Source organism: Sminthopsis crassicaudata, chromosome 5 (genome assembly GCF_048593235.1).
Source record: "Sminthopsis crassicaudata isolate SCR6 chromosome 5, ASM4859323v1, whole genome shotgun sequence".
NCBI lineage: Eukaryota > Metazoa > Chordata > Mammalia > Dasyuromorphia > Dasyuridae > Sminthopsis > Sminthopsis crassicaudata.
The window spans coordinates 272137433-272149515 of record NC_133621.1 but is presented as its reverse complement, the minus strand read 5'-3'; the positions used below and the strand labels follow the sequence as shown (position 1 = coordinate 272149515).

Genomic DNA, 12083 nt, shown 5'->3' with positions numbered 1-12083 from the left:
AAATTGCTTAATGATCACATAGGAATTAACTAATAGACAACAGGATTAATGCTGTGGTCTTTTAACTCCAATGTTCCATTGTGCCATACTTCCTTTCCATATCATCATCACATTTACAAGATGTTCACAAAATATCATAAAGTGCATTAAAGTAAATATAAAATGCTTGCTTATTATAATGGTATCTTTATTTTGACTTTGCAGGAAGGTCGTACACCACTTATGCTGGCAATTTCAGCAAGAAACATTGAGTTGGCAGATTTTCTCTTAAAGAATGGAGCAAATGTGAATGCCATGGATGACTCTAAAAGGTACAGCTTAAATTAATTACGTTAAATTAAACCTTAAAATTTTTAATAAAGCAACCTTTCTAGAGGAGTAAGATTAAATCATGGAATTTATATCATGGAACACTTAGTGAATGAGATTGAATATCATTAGAAAGGGGTGAAAAATGTCAACAAACATCAGCTATAAAAATAAAAATGCTTATTGATTCTGCAAGAAAGAAACCTCTTCACGTGAGCATATAAACTACTGTTTATTGGTAATTACTATTTGCAGTTTTCTTTATTGATTTGAAATTATTTAAGATTATTCCATAGAAGTTTTGAACTCTCGTGATTTAGTTGATTCTCTTGATGAAATAATCTTAATGTCACCCATGAGGATTGTAGCATTTAATTTCTGCTCCTTCTTCTTTCAATTTCTCTTAAGAATATTCACATTGACAAATGTAAATAAATAAAAGCATGATATGGTGAAATACTTTGATGGACCCCTTGATCTTATTGTCAATACTCATGATGCTGTTTCTTATTTTGATCCTTCCATCCAATCTCCTCTCACAGGACTTTTGTCGTTCTTCATAAAAAATCCAGGAAACACACTGATTCATTCCCTTGGTTCTTTTAATACTTGAGTACCAGTGCAAGCTTTTATTTTATTTTCAATACAATCTTAGCACACCTTTTTTCTGTTCATTTATGTCTTGACAATACTTACTATACATCAAAGTCATTATTGCCTGCACCTACTTATATTCACTGTACATATATGTCCATGGCTCTTTGGGATTATCTACAATTTTGATTCTTCTGAGATCATGTATTTGGGTTTGGAACTTTGAAACATTTACTGTGGCCAAAAATCATTCCTGAAAGAATATTGATGTTTATAAAATTAGTTTTTGAGACAGCATAATCATTAAAAGTACTGTGTAATTTTTTTTAAATGAGATCCGATTAGCTCTTTTCTTTTGAAGCCACTGCATTGTTGTTCTTCAATGGCCATGCAGGCTTTGTTGTATGCATGTATTTCTATACATACAAATAAACCAACTAGATAGAGTGACCCATTAAACTACACAGAATCTAGTTTGATCAGTTCTGACAGACATGACTGTTTTCAATAGTAAGGTGATTCAGGCCAGTTCCAATGGTTTTGTGATGGAGAGAATTATATACACCCAGTGAGAGGACTATGGGAACTGGGTATCGATCACAACATGGTATTTTCCTTTTTGTTGTTGTTTGCTTGCTTTTTTCCTTCTTTTTCATTTTTTTTTTTGATATGATTTTTTGTACAGCATGATAATTGTGGAAATATGTATAGAAGAATTGCACATGTTTGATATATATTGGATTACTTACTGACTGGGGAGGGGGTGAGGAGAAGGGAGAGAGAAAAAAATTTAGAACACAAGGTTTTGCAAGGGGAAAACTATGCATATGTTTTGTAAGTAAAAAACTTAAAAATAAAATAAATTTAATTAAAAACAAAAAGTTTTGAGTCCCTACTCACAGTTCGCATTAAAAAAAGCATATGTGACATTATGCAAAATAAAAGGATTGTGGACAAAGAAATTCCATCATTTAAAAAAAAAAAAAAAACAGCAGCAGCAGCAACCTTTCAAAAGAGAAGTAGGATTGGAGGAAAGGAGAAAGAAAGGAGCAGAGAAGAAAATGAGAAAGAGAGGAGAGAATACTTCATTCTTTACTCAGATATAATCAAATCAGTTTCTTTTAAGTCCTTCAGAATAGACATTGATCATCGTACTACTGAGAATAGCAAAATAATGCACATACCACAATTGAAATAGCCATCTCCCAATTGATGGGCATCTTGATTTCCAATATCTTGCCCTGAGAAGAGAGTTCCTACCAATATTTTTGTGCATATACATCCTTTTACTTTTTAAAAATTCTCTTTTAGTATTCATAATTAGTAGTCAAATTATTAAGTCAAATGATATGCACTGATTTATTGCTCTTTGTATACAGATTTTATCTTCTGATCATTTATCATTTGGAGCATAACTTTTTAATAAATTTGACTCAGTTTTTTCTGTTTGAGAAATAAGGTGTTATCAGGTGAAACTTACTTCAAAATTCTATTTACAATTACTGTTGCTAACTATATTTTCTCAGATTCTATTCCCTCTCTCCTTTCACACTGACCCTCCACAAAAGTGTTTTGCTACTGACCATATCTTCACCAAATATGCCCTCTAATTTTATCACCATCTCCCTTTCCTGTTTCCTATTCCCCTCCTAATTTTTCTGAGTTAGATTTCTGTACTTCTATTGAGTATGCATGTTTTTTCTTCTTTGAGCCAATTCTAATAAAATGAAAGTTGACTCTCATCCTTTCCTCCCCTACTTCCCATTCACTGTAAAAGCTCATTCTTGCCTCTTTTTTGACAGATAATTTACATTATTTCCTCTTCTCCCTTTCTCTTTTTCTCAATACATTCCCCCCTTAACCACCTAATTTCATTAATTTTTTAAAAAATATCATCCCTTTATATTCAATTTATAGCTGGGCCCTCTGTCTATATATGCTCCTTCTGTCATAATGAGAAAATTCTAATGAGTTATAAGTGTCATCCTCTATGTAAACAGATAAACCCTTATGATATCACTTTCCTGATTACCTCCTTATGCTTCTCCAGAGTCTGGTATTGAAAATCTGATTTTCCATTCAGCTATGATCATATCATCATAAGTGTCTGAAAATCCTCTATTTCATTTGATGCCTGTCTTTTCCTCTGAAGGATTATACTCAGTTTTCTGCATAAGTGATTCTTATTTGTAATGCTATCTCCATAGTTTTCCAGAATACCATAGTTCTAGCCCTTATCTTTCAAATAAAGAATCTGCTAAATCTTGTGTTATCTTTTCTTTTTTTAAATGGACTCTTTGTTTTAATTCACTCATTTAGGCACCTGCCATTACTAGCAAAAATTTCCAACATACACTATTCTTACTAACTTAGGGGAAACAACTTTCTGCTGTGCTTTATATATTTTTTTTTCATTCAAATTGGTTTACAAAATATGCTGTATTTTTGTACTGTCCAATAAAAGGTAGATGATTTAAAACAGATCCTATAGAAATGACATGTTATCAGTAATTTACAATTTAAAAAAATCCAGCCACAAAAATAAAGTCAAAGCTAAAAACAAGATTTTGCTACGAATCAGTGCTTCTATCACCCTTCTGAAAGAAAAGTTATTTTTAATGTGATGTAAAGGCAACATTGAAGATTTTTCTTTAAATTAACCACCTAATTTATCCCTAAAATTACAAAGAATCAAAGTCCCTTTACAGATCAAGTGCAGTAAACTAGATGTTCTTTCAGCACAAAGCAGCACTGGAAGTAACAGTTGTAGATGGAGTGGATTAGTTTTTCAGGGGCTGCTCCAAGATTAACATACATATATCAGATGTTATTCATCCAAGATCACAGACACAAATACAAATTGGATGTGAAGGAAACATGTTTCACACTTAGAGCTGACAATGTCCACTGTCTTTGCATCTTTCTGTATTGGATGACTTTTTAAAAACAATTTTTAAGTCAGGTCATGTCAAGCAGGCTGCTTTTGCCAGTTGCCAATGGTAATCTTGTGTTATCTTAACTGTAATTTCACTATAACTGAATTGTTTCTTCCTGTATGCTTGTAATATTTTCTCCTTGACCTGGGAGTTGCAGAATTTGACTATAATAATACATGAGTTTTCATTTGGGGATCTCTTTCAGAAGGTGATTGGCCAATTCTTTCCATTTGTATTTTATACTCTGGTTCTAGAATATCAGTTCAGTTTTCCTTGATCATTTCTTGAAATAAGATGTCTAGGCTTTATTTCAATTATAACTTCATATACTGTAATAATTCTTAAATTTTCTCTCGTGGACTGATTTTCCAGGTCAGTTTTTTTTTTCATTTTTTTTGTTTTGATTTATTGTATCTGGATTTCTCATAATGCTTCCATTTACTGAATTACAATTTTTAAGGAAATATTTCCTAAAGTGAAATTTTGTACCTTTTTTCTCAATTGGAAAATATTCCTTTTTAAGTTATTCTCATTAGCTTTTCGATTTTCCTTTTGCACCATTCTCAATTCTTTTGCTAATTTTTTTCTTCTCTTTCTGTTATTTAATTTTTAAAAATTCCTTTTGAGCTCTTCCATGACCTGGGATCTATTTCATTTTTTCTTGGAGGCTTGTAATATAGGTTCTTATAATCTTCTTCTGAGTATGTGTTTTGATGTTCCCTATCACCATATTATCTTTTATGGGTCAGAAACTTTTTTGCTATCTGCCCATTTTCCTAGCTTATTATTTGGCTTTTAAGTCTTTGTTAAAATAGAATTCTTTTTTCCCAGGGTAAAGGGTGCACTGTCCCAGGTTTCACTATTTGCCTTCCATGGTTGTGTTGGAGGTTTCACAGCTAACTTGCTGATCCTTTGGCTTTAGAACCAGGATAGAGTAGCCAACACTACTGTATTTTGGATAAGAGCCTCCCACAATATTCCCTGTGCATGGGGCCTCTCCATCCTGGAGCTCCGTGCATGGCATTGGTGCTGATTCACACACACACTCCCTATATCCCTCTGCTAATTAAGTCCTTCCAAAATATCTTCTGCTGGAAATGGGTTGTACTCCAAATATTTGTGGGTTCTGTCACTCCTAAACCTGTTCAGAGCCTTAATCTGATGTTGATTCCAAGGAAAGCCAGGAAGAGCTCAGGCACAGATCTGTCTACTGTCTGCCACCTTGTCTCCATCTTCTATAATTTCCTTTGTCTTCTCTTTTGATTAGATCTAGTTTTGCTTCTGCTTGATTTGAGATCAGGATATCTATGAATGCGTTTTTTCCCCTTTCAACTGGAATACATTATATTCTGTTCCAGCTTTTTCCCTTTACTATGTATTTATTTCTCTGCTTCAAAGGTGTTTCTTGTTAACAACATATTGTAAGATTCTGGTTATGAGCTTTAATTGTGTAGGGGGGAGTTCATTGAATTCACATTCACAGTGAAGGTTACTAACTTTTTTTCTGCCGTTCTATTTTTCCAGGTTTTATTTTTTTCTCTTTTCATCCTTTTCCTCCTCAAAAGTGTTTTGCTTCTAATCTTCAAACTGCCCTCCCTTTTGTCAACTTCCTCCCCTTTTCTTATCCCTTTCTCTTATTTCTTTCTGCCCTCCCTTCTATAACCCTTCTGCTTTCCTCCTACTTCTCAGTAGAATAAGAAAAACTTCTATACCACACTAAATAGGTATGTTATTCCCTCTTCAAGCCAAATCCTGTGAGTTTAAAGATGCTTGTCTCCCTCCCTGCTTTTTTTTCTTTTTCATGTGATGTGTTTTATCCTATTTTTACTCTTTCCTCTTTCCCCAGTACAATTTCTTTTTCACTTCCAATTATTTTTTATATCATGACATTAAGGTTAACTTAATCTACTTAAGTATGCCTCTTCTAACTATCTTGAGAAAGAATTATATGCATCATCTCCCATATAAAGATTCAAACATTTAACCTTTAAAATGTAGGTGTTTTTCTCTTCAATTTACCTTTTTATGCTTGTCTTGAATCTTTTATTTGAAGATAGAATTTTCTGTCCAGTTCTGGTGGTTTTTTCAGAAATTATTGAAAATCCTCTATTTTATTGGATTTTCATCTTTTCCCAAAAAAATGATAATGCTTAATTTTGTGGGGTTGTTTCTTGGTGTAGTCCATAATTCTTTACCTTCCAGAATACAATACTCCAGACACTCCAGTGCTTTAATGTGGCGTGGAATAGACCATGCTTTCTTTCTGGTACTTTTTGCAGTATTTTCTATTTGATCTGATAATTCTGGAAATTACCTATAATATTCCTTTCAGTTTTCATTTTGTGGGTCTCTTTTTGGAGATAATCAGTGGATTTTTTTAATGAATATCTTACTCTCTGGTTCTAGGATGTAAGAGCAGTTTTCCTCAATGAGAATTTAAAAAGTATGTTGAAATGAAAAATTGAAAGTAGTATCCAGATTCTTTTTTTCAGCATAGCTTTCAGGTAGTCCAATAAATTTTACATTGACTCTTCTGGATCTTTTTTTTTTCAATGAGCATTTTTACATTTTCTTCTATTTTTATTTTTTGAACTTTGTTTGATTCTTAGTATCCCATTGATTCAATCAATTCCATTTGAACAATTCTAATTTTAGTGACTTATTTTCTTCACTTAGCTTTGTTACCTGCCTTTGCATTTGACTAGTTGTACTTTTAAAGAAATTGTTCAATGAATTTTTTTTCCATTTCAACCAAATTTATTGTTTAAAGAATTTTATTTTTTAAATTATCTTCTTCAGTAGCTTTTTTTCCATTTCTCCAATCTTATTGTTTAAGAAGTTATTTTCTTCAGTCAGATTTTGTGCTTTTCCAACCTTTTGAAGTTCCTCCCCCCCAAAAAAACGAAAAAACGATTATTCTCCTGCATAGCTTTACCCTATTTTTTCTTTTATCTCTCTTTCAAGATCCTTTTCAAACTCTTTCTAGAGAGCTTTTTTGATGTTGAGATCATGAGATCCATTCAAATCCCACTTTGAGGTTTCCCCTGAAGTCATGTTGCCTTTGCTGTCTGCTTGCGATTCTCTATTCTGATCTTCCCTATCTCCAAAGTAGCTTTTTATGGTCAGAGCTCTTTTTGCCTATTTGCTTCTTTAAAAAAATTTGACCTCTGCTTATAGGGCATAGGGGGAAATTGTCCCAATCTTCTTTGGCAGGGTACGAGAACCTCTTACTGATAGTTCAGGGGCCAGAGTTGCTGCAAGTTTTCCCACTTACTGGGTGGCCTGACTAAGTTCCACCTGTTATACTGATTTTTGGGGGCTTACAAATTTTTTTATACTTGTACTGAAGGTTTCACATCTGTTCTGCTGATCACTGGTCTTCTGAACCCAGAATAAGTAGCCAACACTGCTATATTTTTGCTAAGAGCCTCCCTTTATATTCCTTGCCTATAGTGGGCCATTTTCCCTCCACCCAACTGAGCCAGACCTTTCCTAAAATCCTTCCAAGATGGCTTGAGTTGGAAAATTATTACTGTGAATGTTTCTGGGTTCTGTTACTGCAGATTCCATTCAGAAGCTTGATTTAGCATTGATTCTGAGGATTTGTTCTTATACTTTAGGATTAGATTCTTTAGTTTTCAATTAATTTTGATTTCTTTTTTTTCCCACTGCCCTTTGTTGAATTTAATCATATGTAATTAAGAGAATGAAAAGAATAGATGTAATATTTTGAATGACTTCTAGGAATTGAGCTAGAGGAATAAGCAGCAAATCAGTGTAGCTACCATATTCACCTCCAAACAAATATAAAATCATTTCCAAAACAAATTTGGGCACAGTAGAATCATGAAAAAGACAGAGAGAAATAATCTGTGACCCCAAGGAACTTGAAAAGTTAGCAGAAAATTAGCAGGTAAAAGGGGAGGAAGCCACCAACAAACTCCACCTCTGTAGCCCTTGGTAAAAACTGAGCACTAGTATGGTGGAGTAGGCAAATACCAACAGTTGTATGGTCAGAATGGTCAGGGGAACAGGGAGACTAGTTCTGAGAATTGTCACATCCTTCACTCTAGCCCCTAACAAACTGGTAATCTCCAGAGGCCCCAGGAAAATAAGTAGAGCCTGAACCTTCATGTACCTATGCAAACAGGCAGCTGCCAGTGACTGGATCACCATGTCCTTCAGTGTATTCAGGGTGAATGCAGAAACATTCAGTACACACCAGATGCCACCACTAATCATCTAACTCAGTAGCAAGTAAGCTGCTAGACCCTGAGGGCCTCCAGCAGTTCCAAAGGATAAGCAAAAAAAAAAAATTAAAGATAATTATGTAAAACAATTAGATTAAGTAGATGAAGACACAAAGTCATAAGAAGGCAACAATGTCAAAACATCTATGGGCAAAAAAAACCCCAACGAAAAGTTCTTTTTCTTTTCCCAATTTTTCTTTTATGATTTTTGTAAGCTCCTTTCAGAACTCTCCTAAAAGTTCTTTCTGGGCCTGCAAACACTCCTTTTTCTTTATGGATGGGGTGGGGTGGCTGACACTGAGGGAGGCTTGTTACAGGTAACTTGCTACTGAACCAATGTCCTAATGTTTGTGCCTGCCCTCTTTTAAGGCTGTTTCTGCATTTTTCCATAGATATACTGAAGCAGTGTTAGTCTGACTATAGTGGCTGCTTGTTTGCTTAGGTACCTATATGTCTGGGGTCTGCTTATTTGCCCAGAGTTACAGAAGTCTGTCCTCTGGAGGTTACCTGTTTATTTGGGGCTATGATAAAGCATGTGGCAGTTCTCAGAGCCGAAGTTTGTCTATTCCCCTGACTATGCTGAAGTACATGGGTGATGCTGGTGTTGGCTTTTGCTTCCTTCTCTGAGCCGACACTCAGAATCTACTGCTGGTTTTCTGAGATGCTCCTGTCTGGACTGCATGTCCCTTTTATTAAAATGAGACCTTTCCTTCCAATCTTCCAAGGTTCTTAAGGCTCATAGATTGTTTCATTCCATCCTTTTCATGGTTCTGCTTTTACAGCACTTTTATTGGGGAGCTATTTTATGTTGTTTGGAGGTAAATGTGAAAGAGTTAAAGTGATTTACTATTTAGTCCACAATTTTGAATGCTGAACTGAATAGTTAACTAAAAAAAAAAAAAAAAAAAAAAAAAAAAAAAAAAAAAAAACCAACAACAACAACAAAAAAAAAAACCCTAACCTTTTTAGACATGTGATATTAACTACTGATACCAGAGTTTAGGATTCCATCAATATATTTCAATAAATGCGTTTTTAAAATCTATGACTTTTCCAGTGAAGATTCGCCTTACATGAATTGAACCTTTAATAGAATTGGCAGTTTATCACTTATCACTAAATAGTCAAGGGATAGCAAATCTTCCCATTATATCATTTCAATACTAGCTTAGGTAAAAAGCCCATGCATCAGTATGCAATATGCTCAGTATTTCAGAATATTTATATTTTTATCAATATGGATATTCCTTCCACTTGTTCAGCTTTTAAACACTCTTTAATCTTTTTTTTTTTTTTTTTTTTTTTTTTTTTTTTTTTTGGCAATTGGGTCTAAATGACTTGCCCAGGGTCATGCAGCAAAGAAATGTTAAGTGTTAAGATTTGAACTTAGGTCCTCCTGACTTCAGGGTTGGTTCACTGCACCATGTAGCTGCCCCTTATCACTGTTAATCCTAATAAAATGCCTTTGTGACTTCATAGTCTTTCTCAAATCAACTATCTTCTGGTGATTAATTCTTCTTAATTTACAAAAGTTTGTCCTAAAACATGAAAGTTCATTGCTGTATTCGTGCTCAAAAAGTTTCAGAAAGACATAAAATAGCTTATTCTGGTTTTGCTTTAGACAAGCAGTGGTCACCTCTACATTATGATGGAACACTGGAGTAAGAATTCATTGGAGTGGCTAAGATTATTTCTAATTATTTTCAAAGGGCTTCCACTTTACTTTTAAGGCTAGTAAACAAGCTGAATTAGCTTAATGGTTTCATACAAGGAATACTGTGGGGTTTTTTCTCTTTTTTTTTTAACATTATGATTAATTTCACAATCCCCACTAAAATTGAAAGAAGACAAAAAAAAGTTGTCTTTTCCATCTTTTTGTCTGGTTTTTATTAATATTTGTAATTCTGCATTCGAACCATCATAGTACTGCTCTCCCAACATACATGTGCTCATGATGCACATATATATATATATATATATATATATATATATATGTATGTATGTCTGTATTGAGTAAAGAAAATATGAGATATCCTCTTATTGAAGGATGTCCAGAAAAATATGATAAATGTGACTAGTTAAAAATTTTAAAAACAAATTGCTTCTTTGGTATTCTAGAACGGCCCTTATGATTGCTGTCAGTGTCGGTATGGAAGCTTTAGGCTTGGTCACTCTTCTTCTTCAACATAATGCTGATCACACTCTCCAAGATAATGATGGATGGATAGCTGAGAAGTATGCTAAGCTCTATGGTTATCCTGTGTAAGTGCTAACATAATTCATGTCTTTATATCATTACATCTAAAAGAATATTTCCTCCATAAAATTGAGAGTGAATGTGGCTTTCATAGTTTCATATTATAATAATTGCCTGGCAAGCATCCTGGCAAACTACAGCTCTGAAAACTGCCACGTGCTTCAGCATAGCACCAGGCAAACAGGCAACTTCTTGAGGATAGACCTCTATCTGTTTTGTATTTAAGGTTACTAAAAAGGAATTGAGCAAATGGAAAATTTAGGCTATCAAAGTTCAGTATGACATAAACAAAAGGGATATAAGAGAGTCATAGTCTGAGATCAGAATTTTCAGAAATAATAATAGCCGCCATTTTAATTTTTTAAGGTTTTCAAATGTTTACAAACATTTTTGTATTTGATCTTCAAGGAGTTATATAATTTAATAATAATAATAATAATGTACATTTAGAAGTGGTTTTTGTCTTTGTTTCTATTTTAATGTTTTACTGATATCTCTCAACTATAAGAGACCTAAAGTTTTAATTTTAGGGAAAAATCACATATCTTGGATGCCTTCATATGAGTGATAACAAAAAAGAATCATAAATATTAATAGTCAACATTGGAATTCACAGAGAAGCAGTTTTCAGGGGTAAGGATGTTCACCTTGGAGTGCTGTGGTGAGATCATGCCCCTCATGCTATGTGTGACCTTGGACAACTGTAACCTTTCTGGGATTTAGTTCTTCATTGATAAAATAAAGAGATGATTGTTGATCCCCCAAATAAGCTTTATCAGTTCTAAGCCTAGAATTCTATAATATTGTGACTCTGAAGACAAGTGTATTACATCTAAATTGATTAGTATTGTTCTCCAGACTTTAGTTTTTACTAAAACAATAAAAAAAATCTAATATTTGAGATACACAAAGACTTGTTACATGCAATTTTTATCTTGGTTGATGTACTCTTATTATGTTTTACTTTTTATTTTAGAAATATTTATCACAAACAAATTGAAGACCAGAAGAAACAAATTGAAAAAGAGAAGGAAAAAATTGAAAAACCAAAGGTAAAGATTGAAAAACAGAAGGAACAAATTGAAAAGCAGAAGCCCTGTACGCCCCAAATCAGCTGTTCAGACAAGACTTCTGATATTGCACCATCCCTGGACAAAAAAGGTAGAACTGACAAACCCAAATAATAGTTAATTTTAAAAAAATGAAGAGCAATCTTAAAATTCATATATTCTGGGGTTTTTTCTATTTTCGTTTTATATTTTAAAATAATAACTGGTTTATCTTTGGTTAATGATTTAATTACCTCTGTACTGTACTATCTGAAACTACAAAAAACGTATTTGTGTTATTATCTGCTTTATTAGGAAAAAGAATCAAGCTACACTATGAATTTTCTGATTTCCAAATTATTTTAAACATGTTTAAGCAAATCATATGAAAATTCTTTAACACAAAATAGTAAATATTGTATTTGGCAATATGATGTTTTTATTCTTAAATGTGAAATAAATAATGAATATTACTTATGATTGAATATAGATTGATTGATAGAATGATCAAACAGCAGAAGAGCAGAGTCTTCTCTTTTGGAACTCAGTAAATCACTTATTCAAGTGGAAACACCTTTAAATGTTTTCAAATTTTTATAGTGTTCATAAAGCTTTCCCTTAATACAAACTAAAGAAAAATAAAAAATCAAAAGAATTAGGGCAACCAGCGAACAGAGGAGCAGATTTG

General features: G+C 33.2%; 1 protein-coding gene across 5 annotated transcripts in view; it reads left to right on the top strand.

Moving 5' to 3' along the window:
* The window catches only part of LOC141544669 (uncharacterized), an 82730-nt gene that overhangs the window by 8833 nt on the left and 61814 nt on the right, over positions 1 to 12083 (top strand). For all 5 annotated transcript variants that reach the window (XR_012482753.1, XM_074271075.1, XM_074271074.1 and 2 more), the window contains 3 exons: positions 205 to 311; positions 10208 to 10351; positions 11323 to 11507. Coding sequence is in view for 4 of the 5 variants with exons in the window: in XM_074271075.1 (XP_074127176.1) it covers positions 205 to 311; positions 10208 to 10351; positions 11323 to 11507 (436 nt within the window). In the remaining variant the exon portion in view is untranslated. The remainder of the gene's footprint in view (positions 1 to 204; positions 312 to 10207; positions 10352 to 11322; positions 11508 to 12083) is intronic.